This window comes from Hippoglossus stenolepis, chromosome 5, assembly GCF_022539355.2.
Source record: "Hippoglossus stenolepis isolate QCI-W04-F060 chromosome 5, HSTE1.2, whole genome shotgun sequence".
Lineage (NCBI taxonomy): Eukaryota > Metazoa > Chordata > Actinopteri > Pleuronectiformes > Pleuronectidae > Hippoglossus > Hippoglossus stenolepis.
In genome coordinates, this window is record NC_061487.1 from 26,406,390 (window position 1) to 26,428,405 (window position 22,016).

General features: G+C 46.0%; 1 protein-coding gene across 1 annotated transcript in view; it reads left to right on the plus strand.

The window, feature by feature from the left end:
• The window catches only part of spon1b (spondin 1b), a 64,777-nt gene that overhangs the window by 40,903 nt on the left and 1,858 nt on the right, over positions 1–22,016 (plus strand). Inside the window, 10 exon segments of the mRNA XM_035156843.2 lie at positions 10,146–10,210; positions 11,928–12,129; positions 14,503–14,643; positions 14,845–14,920; positions 16,778–16,960; positions 20,540–20,710; positions 21,140–21,307; positions 21,439–21,597; positions 21,697–21,881; positions 21,884–21,980. Of these exon segments, the coding sequence (XP_035012734.2) occupies positions 10,146–10,210; positions 11,928–12,129; positions 14,503–14,643; positions 14,845–14,920; positions 16,778–16,960; positions 20,540–20,710; positions 21,140–21,307; positions 21,439–21,597; positions 21,697–21,881; positions 21,884–21,980 (1,447 nt within the window).

Genomic DNA, 22,016 nt, shown 5'->3' on the forward strand with positions numbered 1-22,016 from the left:
CAGCGCCGACGTGTGGGCTGGCATTTACTGCGCCCCGGCCGCCTGACACCGGCTCACATCCCTCTTCATTAGCGCCGCTGCAGCCAGTTATATTTTGCGCCAATCAGCCTTGATGTAATCAGTTGTGTTCAACACACCAATCTAGCCCCATGACAAGATGATTACGGCTGGTTGCCGAGGGAGACGTGTAGTGGGGAGGACCACGGAAGCCGGGTGGAAGCCGGAGCTGCACCATTAGGAAACAGTCCCCTCAGTTTAATCAGGCTTTTTCTCTGGATGCTTTTCAGGAGCGTGGGGGGTGCAGACATCGTGGAGGATCTAATTACCTGCACTCCGTCTTCGAAAAGGTCCAAAATTCACTATTTGGTTCATCTGCCAATGTCTGGTAAACTGAAAAAAGATCTGCATGAGTCGGTGCTGAGCCGAACAAATAATTTGCCAATAACACGTTTTTCATTCTGCTAACGCGGGCTGATTGTTCGGTTTCATGATTTACGACTGATTGCCAAGTTGAATGAGCTTTTAAAGGAGAATCAGGAGAATCCTTGTGTTTAAAAAGCAAAGTGTAAATCAGGCGAACTGGTCATGGTGGAGTTTATCACTAGGTTCCACAGGACTCACACAGAAACAGGCTCTGGGTGAACGTGAATGGCGAATGAACGTAAACTGTCCTGTGGAGCACGATGTCGCAAATAATCACAGAAAAGTAATGTGACTGAAAAGGCGTAGATTTAATCAAGTGGAAAAATGTATTAAGTTTCTACCCCGCATGTATTTTTTTAATACTTTGAGCTCCATATGCCTCTATTCATTCTGGACCACCTCGTGAGCGCCCCCTACCAAACACGTATGCTGTGAGAGCTTTCCTGTATATAAAATTCTCTGGTCAAAGGTTTCCTGTAGACCAGGAGGTTTGTTATGGCTGCATTGTAATCACAGGGGGGTTTAAATCATATATTTTACACAGTAATATTGTATTTGAAACATGGAATATCAGATTTTTGGAGGTGATTTTGTTCTCCTCTTCCTCTCCTCTCTTTATCCAGTCTCTTTTGTTCACGGCTGCTTTATTCCATTTGAAAACCCTCCAGTTAAATCACTGCAGCCCTCTGAAGGCTTCTCCAGCCTCTGATTTGAGATGTGCCACATCTGATTGCAGTGTCATTACATGTGATCATCTGCTGTTTTAACTTAATATAAATCAAGTGCAAATAGAAGTCACCTCAGACTCTGTACTCTGTTGTTTTAGAGATGTTGGATCACAGCAGCTCATCAGTCCTGAGTCTCATTTCCTCCTTTTTTTCCAACTTTCCTTTTGTAGTAAAAGATGCGTTACATGTTTTACTCTTCAAACGCTGACGTGTCACGTCTTTACAGTACGATGTGAACATTAATGTCGCGGGATACAGTGGAAATGGAGACAGTAAAAATAGCCTCGGATTGATGTAGTCGTAAAAATGGCTTCATTTACATATCTGAACAAGTTTAATAAGAATCCACATTATCTGTGTCTGAATAAGACACTGCTTTGTGCAGCAGTCATCATATGTAGCTGTGGTGTTGAGATCCTGCTCATACATGCACTCGACCAATCGAAAACCAAACTTATCAGACGTATGAACAATTGGACATATTTCAATGTTTGGTCCATGTCCCATCCACCAACATGGAGGACCTTTACTGCAGCCAGCCATCAGGGGGCGATCAGGACACCTTTGTGGAGCTGTCACGTCGTCCATCTTGATATAAAGTCTCTGGTGCACACGTTGTTGTTACAATAATTAAAATTGAATATAAAGGGATCTGAACAATTCCTCTCCCAGGAATAAAAGATGTGCGACACATTACGGGGAGCCTGAATAAAAGAAAAAGAAAAAGCTCCTAACGGATAATTTTTCACACAGAGGGTTATTCGGTGAAAGCCATTTTCAGAAGATGACATATTTCCTGTAGCGGCTTCGAGCCTCATGAAAGTTTAATGAGCAGGAGAAAACCTGTTAATGTATTCTCAGCAGGGAAACGGCAGCCTAATAGAGAAGAGCACAAAGAGGAGCAGTGTGAGTGCTTCTCTGTCCGGGGCCGTCTCCACTCCATCAGGGGTCGTAAACATCTCCCACCCGACAGGTCGCACGGCCCAGCATCCATCTGCCTCCACCGTGTTACAACAAATCCTCTCTCTTGTTGCTCCGGCCCTGAAGGATCCCCCCCCACCCCACCCCCCCGGTCCCGCCTCTTCCATTTAACAGTTTCCAGGGGAGGATGTGAGAAGTTCCCCGTGCCGCTGCACACTCTCCAGACTTCCGTGTTTGTTCCGAGTGGCCATAAACAAAACTCCCCGCGAGCGGCGACTTTATTCCCGCGACGGGGCCGAGGGCAGGGAATTCATCACTCGCTCTCCGACTGAGTTACGCCCCGGCTCGGCTCAAGGTCAAAGCAATTACTGGACTTTCAATCCCACCCTGACCTCCCTCTTCTCCCTCTTCGCCGCTCTCCTCTTCACAAAACGCCACTCCTCTTGCTCCCCCCCGCCCCCTGACACCCGTGTTTTCTTCTTTGCTCTTTGGTTTTCGTTGCTGCTCTTTTTCTTTTTTCCGACTCTGTGAACTTACTTGCCTTTTACTACTCCCTTCGTAGGAAACCATTCAGTTTTCATGACTTTTCTTTTTTATGCGTTGTTTAGCTATTACTTTTAATAGTCATCTCGTGGTCACAGTTATCACGTACTCCATTATTACTTGTCTATCCCACCAGCAGCAGTAACCCAGTGTCAGTACAGTATATGAAAACACTAAGACTTTTTCCTGCCAGTCACAAAGTCACATGTCCAGAACATGTCTGAGCCCATGTGAGGAAACAGTTGGAAACTCCACACTGAGCGAGTGGGTGCATGGTCGGTTGTGAGGTTGATGATGTTTCTAACACGCAAAGGACGACAATCGAGAGCTTTTGATGATGCTGCTGTCAATGTGCTTGTTTTTATACGTAATGTCCGGCCTCCTGCTGCTCCACCCATCGCCTGAATGTTCCTGTTGTTATGATTGCGTCTGGCACGGTCAATCTCCTGCTGTGTTCCTCATATGTGAAAGTCTGGAGCATGTCCAACATGTCCAACCATGTTTGACTATGTCTGACTATGTCTGACTGTGTCTAACCACGTCGAAACCACGTTGAAACCACGTCTAACCATGACTGATTATGTCGTAACCACGTCTAATCGTGCCTGACGATGCTTGACGGTAACTGGTCTGACGTAACGTATTTTCCGTCCCTCCTTAAAGATCCGTTTTGACGTAAAGCCATTAGATCGGTTCCTTTTTTTTTTTTTTTCACACAGAGGTTTTCTAAGGTCGGCCCATCTACTACAATATAACACAAAATGAAACTGCCACAGGCAATTTCAAAATCATCACCTCAGCCACCAGAGAGGCAAAGCACCAGTTTTCAGCCGAGCACATAATGACCTTTGCCTTCTTCCCAAATTATAGCAGAGGGAAGGTTCAAGTCTGTGGTTTGATCAATTGTCTGTAGTAAAGGCTCCATTCATAACCTTGGCAAGAAATGTCAAAGCCTTTTTTCCCCCGAAACACCAAAGTAACTGAGGCAGTTTACTCGACCTAAGTGATGGTGAGGATACGAAAAGAAATCCGACAGGAGGACAAGAGGATAAGAGGAAATTATCCATCCCCTCCTCCGTCCTCCTCCTCTCACACCCTCCCGAAGGTCTCAGTGATGATATCACTCAGACTCAACCTGAGCTCCAGGTCCAGAAGCCCGTGAGGCGTCTCTGCTGCGGCCGGCTGGTCTTTAAAACATCATCTTCAGTCCCAGATCCACTTCAGACGCAGACTCAAAGGACTTTTCTGCTGAAACTTCCATTTTCCACAGGAGCTGTAACGCCGGACGATTTATTTTTATTGTAATGCCGACGCCTCATTTCTCGTCTCGTCTCTTGAAAGTGTTTTTCCTCTGTCCTCTCATCTGTCATCACATGTTTTTCTATTTCCCCTCTTTTTTTCTGAGACGACATTACTGCTGAATCTTTCTTCCTGCGAAGTTAAATGACTCCGTAAACACACAAACAAATCAGCGAGTTATATTTAAAACAGGATGATCTGTGGGTTTTTTGCTTTTTGCTCGTGTAAATGCAAATACTCGTGCGTACACAGCTCTGTACCACATGGTTCAGCGGCCTGATGCGTTCATGGCATAAAAGCTCATAACGTTGCATCATTAGTCAGCCTCAGTCAGTCTGGAGGCTCCCTGAACCCCCCCCTCCCTCCCTCCTCCAGCTCCATCTCTACTTGGATGTAAACAAACTGGTCAGGGATTGAACTTGAGGTCGAAGGGTATATTGAGTTGTTTGCCCAGGAGACTCAGTCGGGGTTGATCGGACCCCAAGTTGTTCCCCAGTATAATGTTGTGGTGCATCTTGATCTACGGCCTTTCCTTTGGCATCAGGGACTGACTGGTGGAGTCAAGTCCGTTCTTGAAGGTCCCTCAAGCCTCTTTCCCCGGGAGAAACCCCCAACTGGTCCCCAAAGATATATGTAATACTGAAGAGGAAGGACCCAGTGATTCCTGTGTCATCCTGCAGTACTCCCAGTATTACTGCAGGTTTGCGGTACTCTGACAAACTTGAGTTTATATGATTTCCATGACAGTAAACTTTAGTTTTCCAAAGATGGGATTTGAGGTGTCTGTCGGCTTTGTAAGCACAATAATGCAGTTTTTTCACTTCGAGAATCGGCTTCATCGACAAACGGCGAACGCTTGTATTTTTGTCCCTTTCGTGGTATTTTGTGTGTTTGTAGTTTTGCTGCTTTCATGTGGAGGAGAAGCCGAGCGCAGGAGGAGGAAGCCGAGCGCTGCACACACACACACACACACACACACACACGTCCCTGCTGTCACACATCCAACAAACTCAGGAAATACGGCACTTATTAAAAACACTGTCATTCTCCAAGTAATAATAAAATGTTGTATAGCACCGTTTATTAGCAGGATGTTGTGATACCTTTAGGATTTGAGCAACACCGGCTTCCTGCTGACAATCCCTGTGTAGATAATATCAGCACCGGAGGGGCTCGGCGGTTCGAACCCTGTCCTCCGGGGCGTGTGGACCGTGCTCCGTCCCTCTGTCTTCTGTCTCTGTCAGACCTCATCAGAAAAGGTTGGAGGAGCCGTGGTTGGACATAAACCTGCTGGAATGGCTCAGCCTTCCACAGATCTTGGGTAAATCTCACGGTTATTGGCTTATTCCACATCCACGCCGTCCCGCTTTCCCCTCGTCCAGCTTGTACGTCTTCCTGGATCACGTGACACCTCTCCATCCCTCGGGGCGTACTGAGCTCTCTGAATATTTCTCTCTGAACCCTGAGACTTCATTTCCTCCCTGTCCTGACCTACGAGAATGTAAAAGTTTTCAGGGGCGTTAATAAGGATTAACAGTGGGTGTGATTTTTGCTGATGCAGCAGATACAATATCTATAAATCCAGAAACCAGCAGGGGATTTGTTTCCTCTACACAAACACCGGGGCCTTAAATTGGCTCTATTCAATAAAACAGCATGTTTTTATACCCTGATATTACCACCTCCGCCTGCAGCATCCTCGCTGCCGTCATTACAACAGGAAGCAGTCGTCAAAGTCTCATAAAAACCTCGGTTCTAATTGTCGCCGTGCTGCATTGTTTTGAACACTGAGGCTCAAAGTGTGTTTAATGTGAAGCATTAAAATTTAACGCAGATTGCTGGAATATGAGCTATCGGGGCGGGGGGGGGGGCCACGCTGAGACAGGAATGAACACACATCTCCAGGGGCCCCAGCGGAGACTTGATTACCAAAACAGAAGCGTTTCAAACACACAGCCTGAAACCTATATATGAAATGTTAAATTATTGAAAATTACACCGTGATTTGATAGCAGCGGGGGGTTCAGGGGACGGGAGTTAAGTGCTTTGTTTATTTCTGATGATGGCGATGGCGTCGCTTTAAGGAAACACGGGTTCTTATTCTGTACAGTGCGATTACAGCGGGCGGCTTGAGGGACGAGTAAATTACAATGTAATTGGACAGATGATACAGCGTCGCTCGTGGCTTCATATCCGTGTGACAGGTGGTTGATAAATAACCTGCACAGCTGAAGTCGATGCGTGTGTGTGTGTGTGTGCGTGTGTGTGCGTGTGTGTGTGTGTGTGTGTGTGTGTGTGTGTGTGTGTGTGTGTTTGTGTGTGTGTGTGTGTGTGTGTGTCAAATAATATCTGACAAATGATTGAAAAGATGTTTCTGGATGAGGGGAAATAACGATTTATTTTAATGTGACTGTTTCATCACGTGTCATTTAGTGTTTATCTGTGTGGTGTGTTACTGAGTGAACTGTTACATGTGTCAGCGTGTGTGTGTGTGTCTGTGTGTGTGTCTGCGTGTGTGTTCCCGCAGTTTGACCTGAGCTGTGAATTTTATCCGACTGAGCTACAACGTATTGGCCCAGTCATCCATCTGCTCTGCAGCCCCTATGCAATTGTAATTGCATTAGTGCGGTGTTGATTTATTATTAGACACCTTTTCCCAAAGTCCCCGGGCTCATTTTCCTTTATTAGAGCAAGTGTGAGAAGACAATACGCCGCAGAGCCCCCAGGCCAAACTTCATCCAAAAGTGAGCGAGGGATAAGTGGGTAGAAGTGGGACCATGGGGGGGGAAGGTCTGCCTCCGTCCTCTTCACACAAGTTATCCTGAATCGGCTGGTTCATCTGTGCAAAGACAAATACTCAGCATCTTAAAAGTGGAAGCGGGAAAGTTTATTCTCGACTTGGGAAATAGCATTTTGAAGCAGGTCTAACAAATATATTTTTTTATATTTACAAGCATCAATCATGTTTGGTCAATATGGACGAGGTTTGTTTTAGTGATGAGCAAAACTGTAAATACAAACGTTTCTGAGACTCACACTGTTGCGTCAATTCCACAAAAGTCTGTCCTCCTTCTCGTCTGTCCTCCTTCTCGTCTGTCCTCCTTCTCGTCTGTCCTCCTGTTAAGGGAACCGAACGTCTAAATTACGCTGGAGGCAGTTTTAGTTCTAAACAAAAGTAAACGCTCACTCTCATTGGCTGTTGAAGGTGTTTCTGCTCACGCGCCCAATCACTGTTCCTGCCGTACGACACAAGTCTCCCCAAGTTTGACTCGTCCAGACGATCCAGCGTCAAGACGACGGCTGAACGTGGCTGATTGTCCTCGAGTGTGAGGAGCGGGCATTATATGGAAAGGAAAAGAAGGAAGGGAAGGATGGAGCAAGAGGGCGAGGGAGGGAAGGAAGTGACATAATCACTCTCTCCTTCCATTGAATACATTCTCTCTCTCTCTCTCTCTCTCTCTCTCTCTCTCTCCTTCCTTGTTTTTCCTTTTCTTCTTCTCCCTCTTCTGTCCATCCTCTCTCGTCTCATCCTCCCCTCCCCTCCTCCTTCTCTCACTTTGCTCCCTCTCTCCTTCCTCCCCCAGTTGTTGTTCTCACCTGACCGGCCCCTTCACCTCCACCTCCACCTCCACCTCCCTCTCCCGCTGCTCCGTCGTTTCTCTTGTGAAAAAGATTCATGAAAATGGAATGTGCCTTTAAACACGGGTAAACCACAGTGATTCTGGGGCCATTACAATAATTACTATCAACAAACAAGACCATTACAGGAAGATCTGCATCTCCTGCCGGCCTCCACCGACCATCCTGTTTCACCAGAATAGGATGGTTGTTTTTTTTCTTTCAGCCTAAATTGATGCAAAGCATTTACAGTTACTGGTAATGGCCGATGGTGAATGGAGGGAAAGAGTGATTACCCTGTTTACCCTTTCAAAATATTTATCCAGAAAGCTGGAAGTGTGTGATTACAGACGCTTGAGCTTTCAAGCTCGGGGAAAACACGAGTAGTGGGTCGAGTCTGTGAGAGTGTAGAGCAACGCTATTACTAAATGAAAGTAAATTAAAGTGTAATTTGGATATTCTTATCAAAAGTACATTATATTTTTTCCTGATTTTCGCTGTGCTGTGAGAAACGTGGTGCTGTCCCTCACCCTCCCATCAGACTGTAGGTGGAGATGTTCCGGCTCGTGAGGAGAAATAGAAGCAACATGAACCAGATGTTTTTTTTGTTTATATCTTTTGACAGATGAAGTGCAAAAGGGAAGAGGGAGGTGGGGGGTAGACACACAGCGAAGGGCTGCAAGCTGGAATCGAACCCGCGGCTGCTGCCAAAGACTGAATCCTCAACACACTGGGCCCCAGCTCCACCAGGCGGTCAAATAAATAATACATTCAAGTTCAAATGCAACCAGAAGCATCTGCAGTGATTCCTCTGCAAGTGCCCGAGGAGGAAAGTTTCTCCGACACAATGTTTACACATCGCAGAGTTTAACAACATCCTGAAAACATCCTGTCGCTGATTTTCTTTACACCTTCATCTTCCGTCTTTGTGACGACAGCAGCTGAAGTGACACCGGAACACAAGTTGGTCTCTGTCTCATTAAAACAAGGGGGGAAAAAAACAACCATCCAATTCAATGCACTTCTGCAGCATTTATCTGATCCCGGATCAGTTCAGCCGCCGACTGATCTGCGTGCGTGCGAGAGCGTTGATCAGTGAATTAGAACCCGTGAAGACGATTACACTTGTTGTTCGCAAATGTGATGAAACACCAGGAAAATCTGGGCGTTGAAAATCGAAACGGAGGCAGAACAAGCTGTGATCATGCAAATCGTGTTTCTTTGTATTTCCCTCTGTCGCTCTTTGTCAGATCTTTGAATGACTTGTGGTTCATAACAGTTTAGTTATCGTGAGCTGTGACAAATCCAAAACCTTACACACACACACGGGGATGAATGAATTTATTAACAAAATAAAAGCCATGGCCATGTCTGAAATCACTTATTACTCACTATTAGTTATTTTGCTATTCTTCAGTGGCGTCTGAATGTTTGTCAATTTCTATATTTTCTATACATTGGACTCGTTGTCGCCCACAATGCAAGAATGAAAGAAAAATGGCAGATAGACGGGAGGCGAGAGATCTGTGCGATGCTAAAATGCTAAGTGATAGCATTCTCAATCCATAAGTGTCTGACGCTGTTATCTCTCTGGCCGCCGCCTGTCGGGGTATTCATCCATTTCTCAGTCGTCCTTCTCTTTCTTACTCACTATATTACTCTACCAGTGTGTGTGTGTGTGTGTGTCCCTCTGGCTGTTTATATTCAGATACATGTCTGTCGGTGTGTGTCTGTGTGTGTGTCTGTGTGTGTTACTGTGTGTGTCTGTGTGTGAGAGGATGGTGTGAGGTCTGAGAGGCCGCAGAGCCCCCGGCTGAGAAGATGGACAACGACTTGTCAACTTCTTTTCATCCACACGCACTGAAACACACACACACACATACACACATGCAAACGCCTGCTAGCACGCACACACACACACACACACACACACACACACACACCACACTTGTTTTCTCCACAGCGCCCCAGGGAAGCGAGGAGGCTTTCAAGGCGACTCTGGAACCTTCAGTCAGCCAGAAAAAAAAGGATTTTCTTTTTGGCATATCCCAAACTGATGCTGTTATTTGTGTGTGTGTGCGTGTGTGTGTGTGTGTGTGTGTGTGTTTAATAGAGAAAGGAGACATAAAGGAGGAGAGAAAAGACTCTTATTAAAACAGAAAAGACACACGGACTTTCCACTTGAGTCCCAATCAACCGCTGCACCGAACTAAATCCTCTGTGTCCCCGTGTGTGGCTGAAGAATCACACATGATGCATTAGAATGTGCTGTTCAGTCCATAAAGTGGCCCCCAGGCCTCAGAGGGGCTTCGGAGAGGAGCCCACAGAGAGCCCACCGCCCAGCAGAGTGACAGACGGCTGTTCTAAAACAGCACGGAGCCATTTGGTCCTGATAGGAGACACTTTGTCCAGGTTCCTAAAGCCTTTGAAAAGTGAAACACACTTCGCTGTCCTTGGACGGAACGACTCGCCCTCCGTCATGTCAATTTGTCACTTCGGCTCTTTTCTTTGCCAATGTTTCTTTTTTTTTTTTGTCCCTTTGTTGTCACCAATTTACCGACGTTACTTCTCTTTCTCTCTCTCCCTCCCTCTCTCTCTCTCGTTCCTCTGCAGGGAGATGAAGTACTGACTGTCATTAAGACTAAGGCTCAGTGGCCGGCGTGGCAGCCGCTCAACCTGTGAGTATCACTCAATGTCACTTCCACGAAAGGGAAAACACTCCTGAGAGAGATACGGCAGAAATAGTCAATAGTCAGTCGATAAGAAGAACAGCTTTTTTTATTCCTCAGGCAAATTTTAATTTAACATATTAACTGTTAACGGTGTAAAGTAAACTTAAATCTTTGCAAAATTACACAACAAAATCACATAATAAATAAAACCTAACGCAGCTACAATGATTTAACACTAAATAACAGTTTCAGGGCATAATATAGCAAAATGCTCATAATACTACTAATATTAAGGATAATATATATTATCAGTATGTTGTTATTACCACCTTTTAACCAAGAGAGCGTGGTCCACACCTGAGATGTTTTCAACAGTATTGTGTTTAAGAAACTGTTTATAAAGTGTTTCGCTGTTCAGGCCGAGCTGAAAGTGATTTTTCTCACTTCATGAAAACTTAATACTTCTGAGTCTCACAAAACACTTTGTCATCTTTGTGTCTGCTCGTTCAAGCCAAGGTTGTTATGTCATCAGTTTGCTCTGAAGTAAACAAAGACATTCAAAACTCGTGTTAAATGATCTGTATGTTATAAAACACCTCGTTGTCATCATTCAGGACATACAAGGTAATTCAATATTAAACGAAGCGTATTCAGTTTCTCTGTAAACGATCCTTTGATAAAGAATCACTATGTTTCCATCTTCCCTCTGCACTGCATCAACTCACCATTAACTAGCACTAAGTTTTAAAAAGGGTTTTAATTTGTGACCCAATGATGAAAGTTCAAATTATCATTTTAAAACTGTTGTATGAATATTGATTTAAGTATTATGTGTTGTTTCGTGAAGCTGTCTTTTCAAAAGCCTCTTAAAAGCCTCACGACGAGTCTGAACACTCACTCTCTGGCATCTTGTGCACACTTTGGAGCTGGTTCAAGAGCAATTAGAAACTTAGCACAATTCTAGCCCTCAGCACAGAGTGGGAACACACACACACACACACACACACACACACACACACACACACACACACACACACACAAACACACTAATGCACTGTATCTTTCACCAAACATCTGCTTAATTGCCCCTCCTAGCGTTGTCTGTCATTTGCAATATATTGTGCCACTATTATTTTTACTAATGAGAACATTCACACGTACATGTTTGCCACACACACACACACACACACACACACACACACACACACACACACACACACACACACACACACACACACACACACACACACACACACACACTGCGAGTGTGAGAAATGAGCTCATTCTGTTCAATTTTTGCCAGCAAAGTTGTCAAAGTTGTTGTAGAAGAGTTGTTTCTGTGTGGACGTCTTGGTTTGGACGTCGTAATTAAGATGCCAAAGACGGTTTTCCGGCAAAACCCCCTCCAATTTATCCGGTGATTACACTGAGCAGGTTTCAGACATGCAAAGAGAATTCCTCATTATGAGCTATTTTCTGCCTCTAATTGGAGATTTCGGAGCTTTAATTATTCAGCAATTAGCAGAGGGAGTCAGGGGTCAGAGGTCATGACATCACAACTGGCCATTTTTAAAAGTAATTATCTAAAAAAGAAAACGCCAAGAGAATGTTAGTGAGTCTGAAAACAATTCTACTGGGATGAGGATGTTAAAAACACATCTTACATCTAATCTGTGCTCTTTGTTTTTTCCTCTCTATATTTCATTATTCACCCACTCACCAGGCGAGCAGCTCCGTCGGCAGAGTTTTCCGTGGACCGCTCCCGTCACCTGATGTCCTTCCTCACCATGCTGGGGCCGAGTCCGGACTGGAACGTGGGGCTGTCGGGGGAGGACCTCTGCACCAAGGAGTGTGGCTGGGTGCAGAGGCTGGAGACGGACTTCATCCCCTGGGACGCCGGCACTGACGGTGGAGTCACGTACGAGGTAGTCTGTCCTAATTGTCCTGATGGGTTTGAATGTTTTCTGGCAGTGGTAGAAACGTTTTCAGACGTTAATCACTCATTATCTACTCGTCACTATGATGGAGGTGAAGTGTTGAGTCCACAAAACACTTGTGGAGTCTCAGGGGTAAACAGCGCTGCAGACAAATCCAATACAACTGAAGTAACTGGTAATCGATTGGATACCAAACATCACAGCAGACTTCCACCTGTTTGTAGTTTTCCTTCATCCTTAGTATGAAAGGTGCTCATCCATATTCACCCCCTGTTTGGAGACTACAGCAATTTATTTATAGTTTACAAGCTCATGAATAAGCAAGGAGCTTATACCCGGCTGAGGGGAGACGGTGGTAAATATCCGTCAGAAGAAACTCTCCGACACAAAAGCAGAGCATCAGAGAAGAATTCCACGGGCCCCCTCATGTGTGGCCCCCCTGAATGATTTCACACATCGCCTCTTTACTACATTTCTACTTTTGAACCCAGGTCGAAATGTCTTGGAAAGATACAAACACTTTCACCTTGTCATCACAGAATAATTAATGATAATAATTAATCCAGAAACTCTGTGAACCTTAATTGAGACCCACCGTTTTAAAAACCTTGAAGCCTGTGATGTCCGTTCACTCTTTCTTTCTGGAAAGTGTCCTTCTTAAAATACAACATCTAGTTTTTTAGGCATCGTTCACTCTCTTGCACAGCAGACATTAAATTACTGCCACCTACAGACAGAGAAATGCCATTACCCCTCCTCCTGACTCCTCCAGACTCCTGCTCATCTTTTTCTTTGTGTGAAAAAACCCAAAGCCTCTTTTCTTTTCTTTTGTTTCTCGCAGACAGTGTTGTAACTTCTAATTATCTCCAACAAGTGAAAGATGTCTTCTTGTTTGGTCTCGCACCAGATCTTTTCATCCTGCTAGTCAGAGGAGAAATCTCTCCATCAACTTGCAGCAGTACAAAGAGAATAGTGGAGGTTTTTACAGAGCTGACTTCACATCCATTCTCCCTTTGTAGCCGTCGTCCTTTTGTCTAATTCAGCACCGACGCATGTATCAAATCAAGAAGTTGGTTTAAAACTTCTTGATTTTGAAAACATACAATTTTTTTGCTGAGAGAAGAAAGAGAATGATTCATATTTGTCATGTTTCATCAGTTCTCTCTGGGGTTGTTGTTTTTTTTTTTTTTGAAAGCTATGTGCAAACACTTCTATCGCACTCACCTGGAAACAAAGCCACATATCTCTTATTAAAGAGGTGTTTAAAAGGATATAAATAAAACATGCTGACATCAAACAGGGACGAGGCCCCGGACCAGATGGCTGACGGGAGCGGCGGGCTCCTCGTCCGGGCCCCTGACAGAACCTCTCCATTCGGTCGGAGAGGTGGAGAAAACCAATGCAGCCATTGTTCTATTATTACTTTTTATTCATTCTGCTTGAATAGCCGCTGCCCTGCTGTTCCCTCCCCCCCCAGAGAAATGATGTTGTTCTCATTTCAGAAGCTTTTTCCACACACGTTCATGCACTATACGCTTCTATTGGATTTGTATTCTGTGACACACGGAATAATTCCCGTGCCCTAAATTCCGGCTGGTTTACTTTGATTATTCTCGCCGTTCCCCCGCGGACGACGCAGACTCTCTTCCCTCGGGCGTCTCCGGTCGCCAGAACAGATGTTTTCCTCCAGGACATCCAACTAATTTACCACAGAGTGCGACGATTCGCACACGATGCTAACGTGGGAATCGTTTCCCCTTCAAACCGTGACCTGATCTTCACCTGTAGCATCTCACGCGCTCATGTACATTTTCCCCTGATTGTTAAAGAGCTGTCAGATGAATTTCACCTTTAGATTCACATTGAGAACTCGGAGGCCTCCACCTGGGGAGACGACTGTGAAAACTGAAAGGCCCTTGTACTGATAAAAGAGAAATTTGATTTGATGTTCGGTGCGTCGGGGGTGCCGTCCGCTGGGGGTTGGATTCATGTCCACCTGATGTCCCATTCCGCTCAGAAATATTAGTTATTTCCAGAAAGGTTACCAGGGGTTTAAAGTTTTTCTAGTGGCATCAGCTCTTTTAAAAATAAGTTACTAAAAAGCTGAATTAATTAAATTTGGCTGCCTGGAGGCAAAGCGGCAACACACCACTGGTGAAGGGCAGATAGTTTAGTAAACAGCAGCTTCCCTGCAGACATGGGGCAACGTGAGGAATCCGATGGAGTTTGGTGTCCACTCCCTTTATTTCTCCGATAAATACTTTCCTTTTTTAGCTTTGTTTTGGTCTCCACCACCACGACCATCTAGTTGTTAGCTAGCGTTGCTGTGTTCATTTATTTCCCTGTTTCTCCTTCTTCCAGTCGCCAAACAAGCCCACGATCCCCCAGCACAAGATCCGACCACTGACCAGCTTGGACCATCCTCAGAGCCCGTTCTATGACCCCGAGGGGGGGGCGATCACCCCTGTAGCCAAGCTGGTGGTGGAACGCATCGCTAGGAAGGTAACGTGCCGTATGTTTACGTGAGATACGGAAAATATGTGATGAAAATGAAGTCTTCTCACGAACAAATTAACAAACCTATTCTACTTTAAGTGGAATTTGGTTGAAAGTTAATTGCCGGACCCTTAAAGTTTGGTTCATGTTATAAGAAGAAGCCATTAGATGCATATCTGTTTACATGAGTTGTCTCTGTGTGCACAGGGGGAACAGTGTAACGTGGTCCCAGACACCATCGATGACATAGTGGCTGATATTGGACAGGAGGAGAAGGAGGAAGGTAAAGTACCTGCACATCCTCCTGTTCTGTTCACAGTACATCATGGAGGAATCCAACAGATCGTCTTTTACCTCAACACTCAGTCCCTGTCGTTACCTGATATTTGTTCAACGTTCACTTCAGCCATGTGGAGTCTTGTATGTCACACACACACAGTGAAGGGTTCAGGGTTCTGCGATGCTCAAGGACACCCAGTGAGCTCATTAGAGACACAGCTGGTTTAACTGGAGCCTCAGGTGGGAGGTCAGACAGTCAGAACACACATCTGGAAAGGCCTCGTCGTCACCCAGCTGTGAGGTGGAGGGCGCCCCGCGGCTGCAGAGCAACGCAACTGCGCCCGGAGCAAGTCCTGTCGTTAGCAAACACACTTAATATTCTGAGGTCGGTCTGGACACTGACGTTTCAGGAGAACTGCACTGATGTACATTTTACAGGAGGATTACAGTGTGAGGATTCTCTGTCTGTATATGTGTGGATGTAATTTCTCCTGTCATTTCATTGGCTCTACTTCAAACTGCCATCGCTCTGGTGAAATGTCCAGAAGCTGTCAGAGCGAACGCAGCAGGAAAGCGAGCGAGTGGCGGACGTGAAACTGGAAGATTACAAATATCTCCGGATGAGCAAGAGGAGCCGAACACGTAGAGGACGAAGATGAAACTTTTGACAATAAAGACTGATGCCAGTGTTGATGTAAACAAAAACACTGAGCTTTCCGAACCATTATATACATCATGTGCTGCCACCTGCTGTTCTACCTCTCACCGGGATCTTCCTGTTGTTGTGAAAGCGACCAATCTCCTGCTGTGTTCTTCATATTTGAAAGACAACTGAAAAAAGTCTGGACCCAGTTTTCTACACATTTTCCATTCATGACTCCCGTTGTCCTCGTGTTTAAACCTTTCTCCTTCTGCGCCGTCGAGCTTTTCCTACTTTCTTTTTCTTCTGATCCGATAAAAACATATTTGATGTCACAAGTTGCACAAACTCTTTCTCTCTGTGGTCTGACAGAAACCCAGGTCTGACAGGGATCAGTCGACCGGTTCACAGCAGCGTTTGTGTTCATGGGGACTTTGTGCGTCGTTAAGCGAACCGGGGTCGGTGGCAGGATTCTGCCCACGCTGCAGAATCCTTAACAAGGATCTCCTGCCGCCTAATAAATGTCTTCCTCAGTCAGTCATGAACCTTTTCCTTCCTTCCCTCCTCCTCCTCCTCCACCGCTCCCTCTCTTACTCCCTCCTCTCTGCGTGAGATGACACTACAGAGAATCCATTCAAGCCGGTCCCTGCGGTGCTTCGCCCGGAGCTTCGCTGCTTTCACTTACAGCCCAACTCCCCTTCTACCTTCCCCCTCGGCCTCTTCTCTCTTCCCTCGTTCTCCTCGACTGTCATGACACTTTATCCCAGAGCAGTGGAGCCGCTCAGGTTCCTCCCTGAGGCCTGATGGTGTAGTCCTTCTCTCCTCTCCCCTCTTTTCTTCTGCGTCCGAACCCCCTGAGAGAGAGCATTATTAATTGAAGCCAGTACCCCTGCTACTTCTTGTACTGCTGCTACCACTGATAATTGGACAAGACATTCACACATCACACCCTGCGCTCCCCCTGTGGCCCCTCGTGGTCGGCTACCTGCGGTAATCACCTTCGGATGTGATGTTAAAGAATCAGTGTTAGCCCAGTCGCTCATCCTTCAACCCCTTATCTGATCTGAAATACGCTCAGTGGAATGAAATTGAAAATCAAGTTGTGGAAAAGCAGATTTAACCGCCGACAATGATCCGGTTTTCCACGTCACTGAATTATGACAATAATAAAAATGACTTCCTCCGTCAGCCACTCACCGTCCCTCTGTGTTTCTCTGTCAGACGACACACCGGAGACGTGCATCTACTCGGGCTGGTCTCCGTGGTCGGCGTGCAGCAGCGCCACGTGTGAAAAAGGCCGCAGGATGAGGCAGAGGATGCTGAAGGCTCAGCTGGACCTCAGTGTGCCGTGTCCTCACACTCAGGATTTCCAGCCGTGCATGGGCCCGGGCTGCAGTCTGGAGGGTAACACACACACACACACACACACACACACAGACTTTATAGACTTTTTACCATAGATCTTTAAAAAATATTTATATAATGTGTACTTTGATGTTTTAGTTTGGTCTCTGTCCCATCCGAAAACATGGAGGAGGTTTATGACCTGTACTGCAGGTTTCATTTCTGGACAATAGGAGAAAGTGACGATGTGTCGTCCATCTTTATTTTCACTGTGTAACACCATTAACACTAAATGTTGCTTTACAGCAGCTCTGTTCTAATGTGACAAACCTTTTTCCTTAAAGTGATTTTAACTGTAAGCATAAAAAACACAAGGTTCAATTGTTATGTTCTAAACTTTTCTTAGTTTCCGTATGAGGGTGCGTTTGTTTCCTGCCAACAGAGGCGATCAGTGAACCCGCGAAATAATGAGCAGATTAAAGTCGAGGTGTTATCTCAGACTCGGTGACTGTGGGTGTTTCCTTTTGACTTAATCTGATGGAATCCGTCTTTGCTTCATTTGCATTTCACAGCCCGGTGGTTTCAGTTTATTCAGAAATTTAATTGTGCTGCCGTCAGACGACAATTGAGGTTGTTGTTGTTGTTGTGAGGGATTATTGTGCTCCAGGGCCGGACCCGTACATCTGGGGGCATGAGCAGGATGAGTTTGGGGGGGCCTGCCTCAGCTTTGTGTGCATAGAAAACGTTGTGTTCATCCTACCTGGTTAATCTGCGACTAAGATTTTATACTTAATGTTTATCATAAAATGGAACAGAAGTTGCTCTAGTACAGTTCACGTGTGTGGTTCATGTATAAGTTGGAATAATTTATGTCGACAATTTCAGAGTCTGTTAAGTAATTTTCTAAATAAAAAGCTCTGTATTTCGTCCTCAATCTAAAGCTACAAAACAAGCATTGTGCTTTTACGTTGAGGACAAATCGCTAAAGAGGGAGTGATTTGTTCGACTCTCGGGGCCCCCTGGTGGCTGCCGGGCCCCAAAGCAGCCACTTAGTTGGCTCTGTCGTGTGCAGAGAAGCAGATAATAAGCAAACAAGTGTCTTCTCCGCGCTGTGTGTCGTCAGGAGCTGAGTGAGGCTGCGAGAGACACAGATCCCCGACATGTATCTGAGGCGGATACGGTTACATCCACACAATCTGTCACAAAACACAGTAAATCCCTCATTTCACAGAGTCAACACTGATTGGATCCTCCGGCTGCTTCAGCGAAACAGAAAAGATTAAGTGGATTAGCTGCTAACGCCGAGCGGACTCCTGCATTAAAACGGGATTTGACCATGTTTGTCTTTGACTAAAAAGAAATCAACGCAGCGTGTTTACATTGTTGTGTTGATGGGAACAACAGGAGGATTGTGTCAGAATCCTAATCACGACACGGAGATAAAGTAACGACACAAACGTCTTTAAACAATTTAATGATGTTCACAGTGAATCCAAACATCAGAGCTGAGGACAGATGTTGTTGTTTTTTTTTAAAAGCTAATTGGCAACAACTTTTTTCCTGTTTCTCGTCAAAGGAGAAAACTTTTCTTTCTGGTTTCCATCAAAGTTGTCAATTTCATGCTCTTTTACTGCAAGCAACAAGCTCCCACCCGATCCCACAACACACACAGACACACACACACACACACACGCACACACACACACACACACACACACACACACACACACACACACAAACACACAACCCCAGGAGTTTGCTTTCGTCCAATTTACAGTGAAGTTGTCAGTTTGGAACAAATGCTGAGCGGCAGCAGAGTCAACGTCTGTCTTCTTCCTCCTTACTCCTCTTCCCTCGCTCTCAGGATGTCGACCAGTCAGACTAGTGAGGCTCGAGCCGCACAATGGATCTACACACACACACACACACACACACACACACACACACACACACACACTCCACTCACTCCTGCTCCTCTTATCGATTATCCGACAGCTACACAGATAGCTTTTTGTTCCTGAGCACCTCTCCTTTGTTTTCATTTAGCGCTCCGTTAGCGTGCGGCGGGAGAGATTGATAATTGTGGCGTTCACGCTGCGGCCGGACGAGGGGCTGAGGCCGAGAGATGATTAATATTCCTGGGAAAACACTTTGGCTCTCTGGGGGCCTCGTCCCCGGCTCCAGATACCTGTGTCTTTATTAATGATTCACTTAGTTCGGCTTTGTTAGGCCACAGCCGGTGAGCAACGCTGCTCCTGGTGGGCGGTGGGGTGGGGGGTGGGGGAGTGTCAGGAGAGTCAAGTGTTGTGAGTCAAAGATAAATCCATGGCAACGTCTCCAGAAGAAAACAAGGTCTGTTCTCTGAAAGCATCTTTTTCTCACTTTTAATGGACTTTCCGCTCCGAGGCTCCGAGGCTCCTCTTCAGTTACATCCTCTCTGCTGCGTTTCGGTTCTTCACACAGATCACTGCTCCTGCGTTCACGCCTCCACGTCCACACAGGGAGAGAAAGTCCCTGAGACCAGGAGTCAGTGTCTGTGAGAAAATACTTCTCACTTTATAACGTCAGTAAACATCTTTTCCTCAGGAGTTTATGTCTCAATCTCTAGTTTCTTCTCGTCTTCTTCAATACAGCTGATGTTAAGACGATAAAGCACCGTTTACATTGAGGCGTGGATACCGTGTGATTGACAGCTGGTGTCGTCCAATGGGTGCATGTTGCAGGTGAAGGTGCGGCGCCCAGTGTACACTCCAGTTCAGAAGGTGGCGGCAATGCACCTATAAGTATTTAGCCTAAAACTGAAGATATAGAAGAAGAAGAATCTCGCGAGTTGCTGTGAGATTTCAATCCTCACTGTGAAATAGTTTCCCTCAACCTTCAAGTGTGTCTGTGAGTGTGTGTGTTCTGAAGATTATAAGTTTAAAAATGGGTTAAATGTGTCTGTGGTGTCCGGTGAAGAGTTGAAAATCCCCTCGTGTGAAGCAGCCCTTAGGATTAAAACTGACAAGGGAGTAAAATGCTGGTGTGGTTCATTGATTGGACATTTTAGTTTTAAAACTTAAACCTTGTTGTTATGGATTTCCTCTCTGCAGACGTGCTGGAAGGAGACGGCAGTGAAACGGCGTTAGACTCACACTAAGTGAACAGAGAGATCTCGAAGCCCTGTGCTGGTTAAAAGTGATAAAAGACTCCCGAGTGGACCTTGTTAGGAGAAGCTGCAGCTCGCTGTGCAGCTGATACACAGCCGGGTCACACATATTGACTCTAGCTCCCTCGGGCTCACGCTGTGAAGAGGACCGTCCCTGCGGCTGCTTGACTTATTAAGAGACAGCTGAGGCAGTAACATGGCACCTTCCACTTTGAGATGACTGAGCAGAGGAAGGTGCTGCAGAGAGTTCAGTGTGAAGGGAGAGGGTCTGAGGCGAGTTCAGAGACTCCTGTCAATCATCTCGGCTGCTGACGTCGACCCTGAGGCTGAAAAACTGAAGATCTTAAAGTCTCTGGTTTGATGTGCTCTTGTTTCAAAGCTGTTGATTAGAGGGACATTTTAATTTAAAATGTAAAATCTCGAGATGTTCCTCTCCTGGTATCTGTTGCTAAGTGGGACATGTTCTACCTCTGTCCTCTCCTGGTGGACAGAACCGTCCACGTGCATGATGTCGGAGTGGATCAGCTGGTCGTCCTGCAGCGTGTCCTGTGGGATGGGGATGAGGTCCAGAGAGCGATACGTCAAACAGTACCCCGAGGACGGCTCGCTGTGCCAGCTCCACACCGAGGAGACGGACAAGTGTGTGGTCAACGATGAATGCTGTGAGTCCCGGTTGATGCTGCGCTGCCGGGGCCATGCATGGATTTGTGTTTTTATTTCATTTAAAAGAAAACAGAGACAAACTACAAAGAATCTGCAGTTTTCTGAATAACCTTGATTTGTCTCTGTCAATTTAATTGGCTGTGACATTTTTATCCAAACTGTGTAATGTACCAGTTACAGTTAGTTTTGTTTAGATCTTATATCTTAGAATATTTATAACTGCAAGTCACCAAGTGTTTAAATATAAAAATATACTGTTTTTATAATATTTTGACATTGATTAATGACTAGAAAAGGGTTTAGGTGAAGTTGGCCTTTGACCTTTTGGATTCAAAATGTTATCACGTCATTATTTTATCAGACTCAAGTATTTTCCTTGACGTTGGAAGTTGAAATTAACAATAACTGATGGCCTGACTGTCCCACAGCTCCCAGCAGCTGCGTGGTGACCGAGTGGGGGGAGTGGGACCCCTGCAGCATCACCTGTGGGATCGGCATGAGAAGACGTGAGCGCATGGTGAAGATGCCTCCGATAGACGGATCCATGTGTAAAACCGAGGTGGCTGAGGTGGAGAAGTGCATGATGCCAGAGTGCCGTGAGTCAGCAACACTTTATAACTTCATGCATTTAGTTACATGTCTCACAGATGTATAAACTGTGTGTGTGTGTGGTGTGTGTGTGTGTGTGTGTGTGTGTGTGTGTCTGTGTGTGTGTGTGCGTGTGCAGACACCATCCCGTGCATGATGTCCCCCTGGTCGGACTGGAGCGGCTGCAGTGTGACGTGTGGCCTTGGCGTGCGAACCCGTCAGAGGATGCTGAAGTCTGATCCCGCAGAGTGCACGGAGGAGCTGGAGCAGACGGAGAAGTGCATGTTGCCCGAGTGTCGTAAGTGACCGACGAGCAACTCTCGTCACTTCCTGTCGCTGTGTTGAAGTGAAATTCAGTTTTTACTGTTGATGCTGTGACACTTCCTTCCCCCTCCAGCCCAGGACTGCATGGTCTCAGACTGGTCCGAGTGGTCCGAGTGCAACAAGTCCTGCGGTAAAGGTCACACCATCCGAACCCGCATGGTCAAACTGGAGCCGCAGTTCGGAGGCAGCGCCTGTCCCGAGAGCATCCAGAGGAAGAAATGCAAGATCAGGAAGTGCCGGACAAAAACGAAGGAGGAGAGAGGAGGAGGAGGAGGTGGAGGAGGAGGAGGAGGGGAGGAGGAAAGAGGAGGAGACGGGGGAAACAGGGTAGAGAAGCAGCACTGGAGGAACAGCCAGGTTAGTCTTCAAAACCTTTTTATCCTTTTATCAACG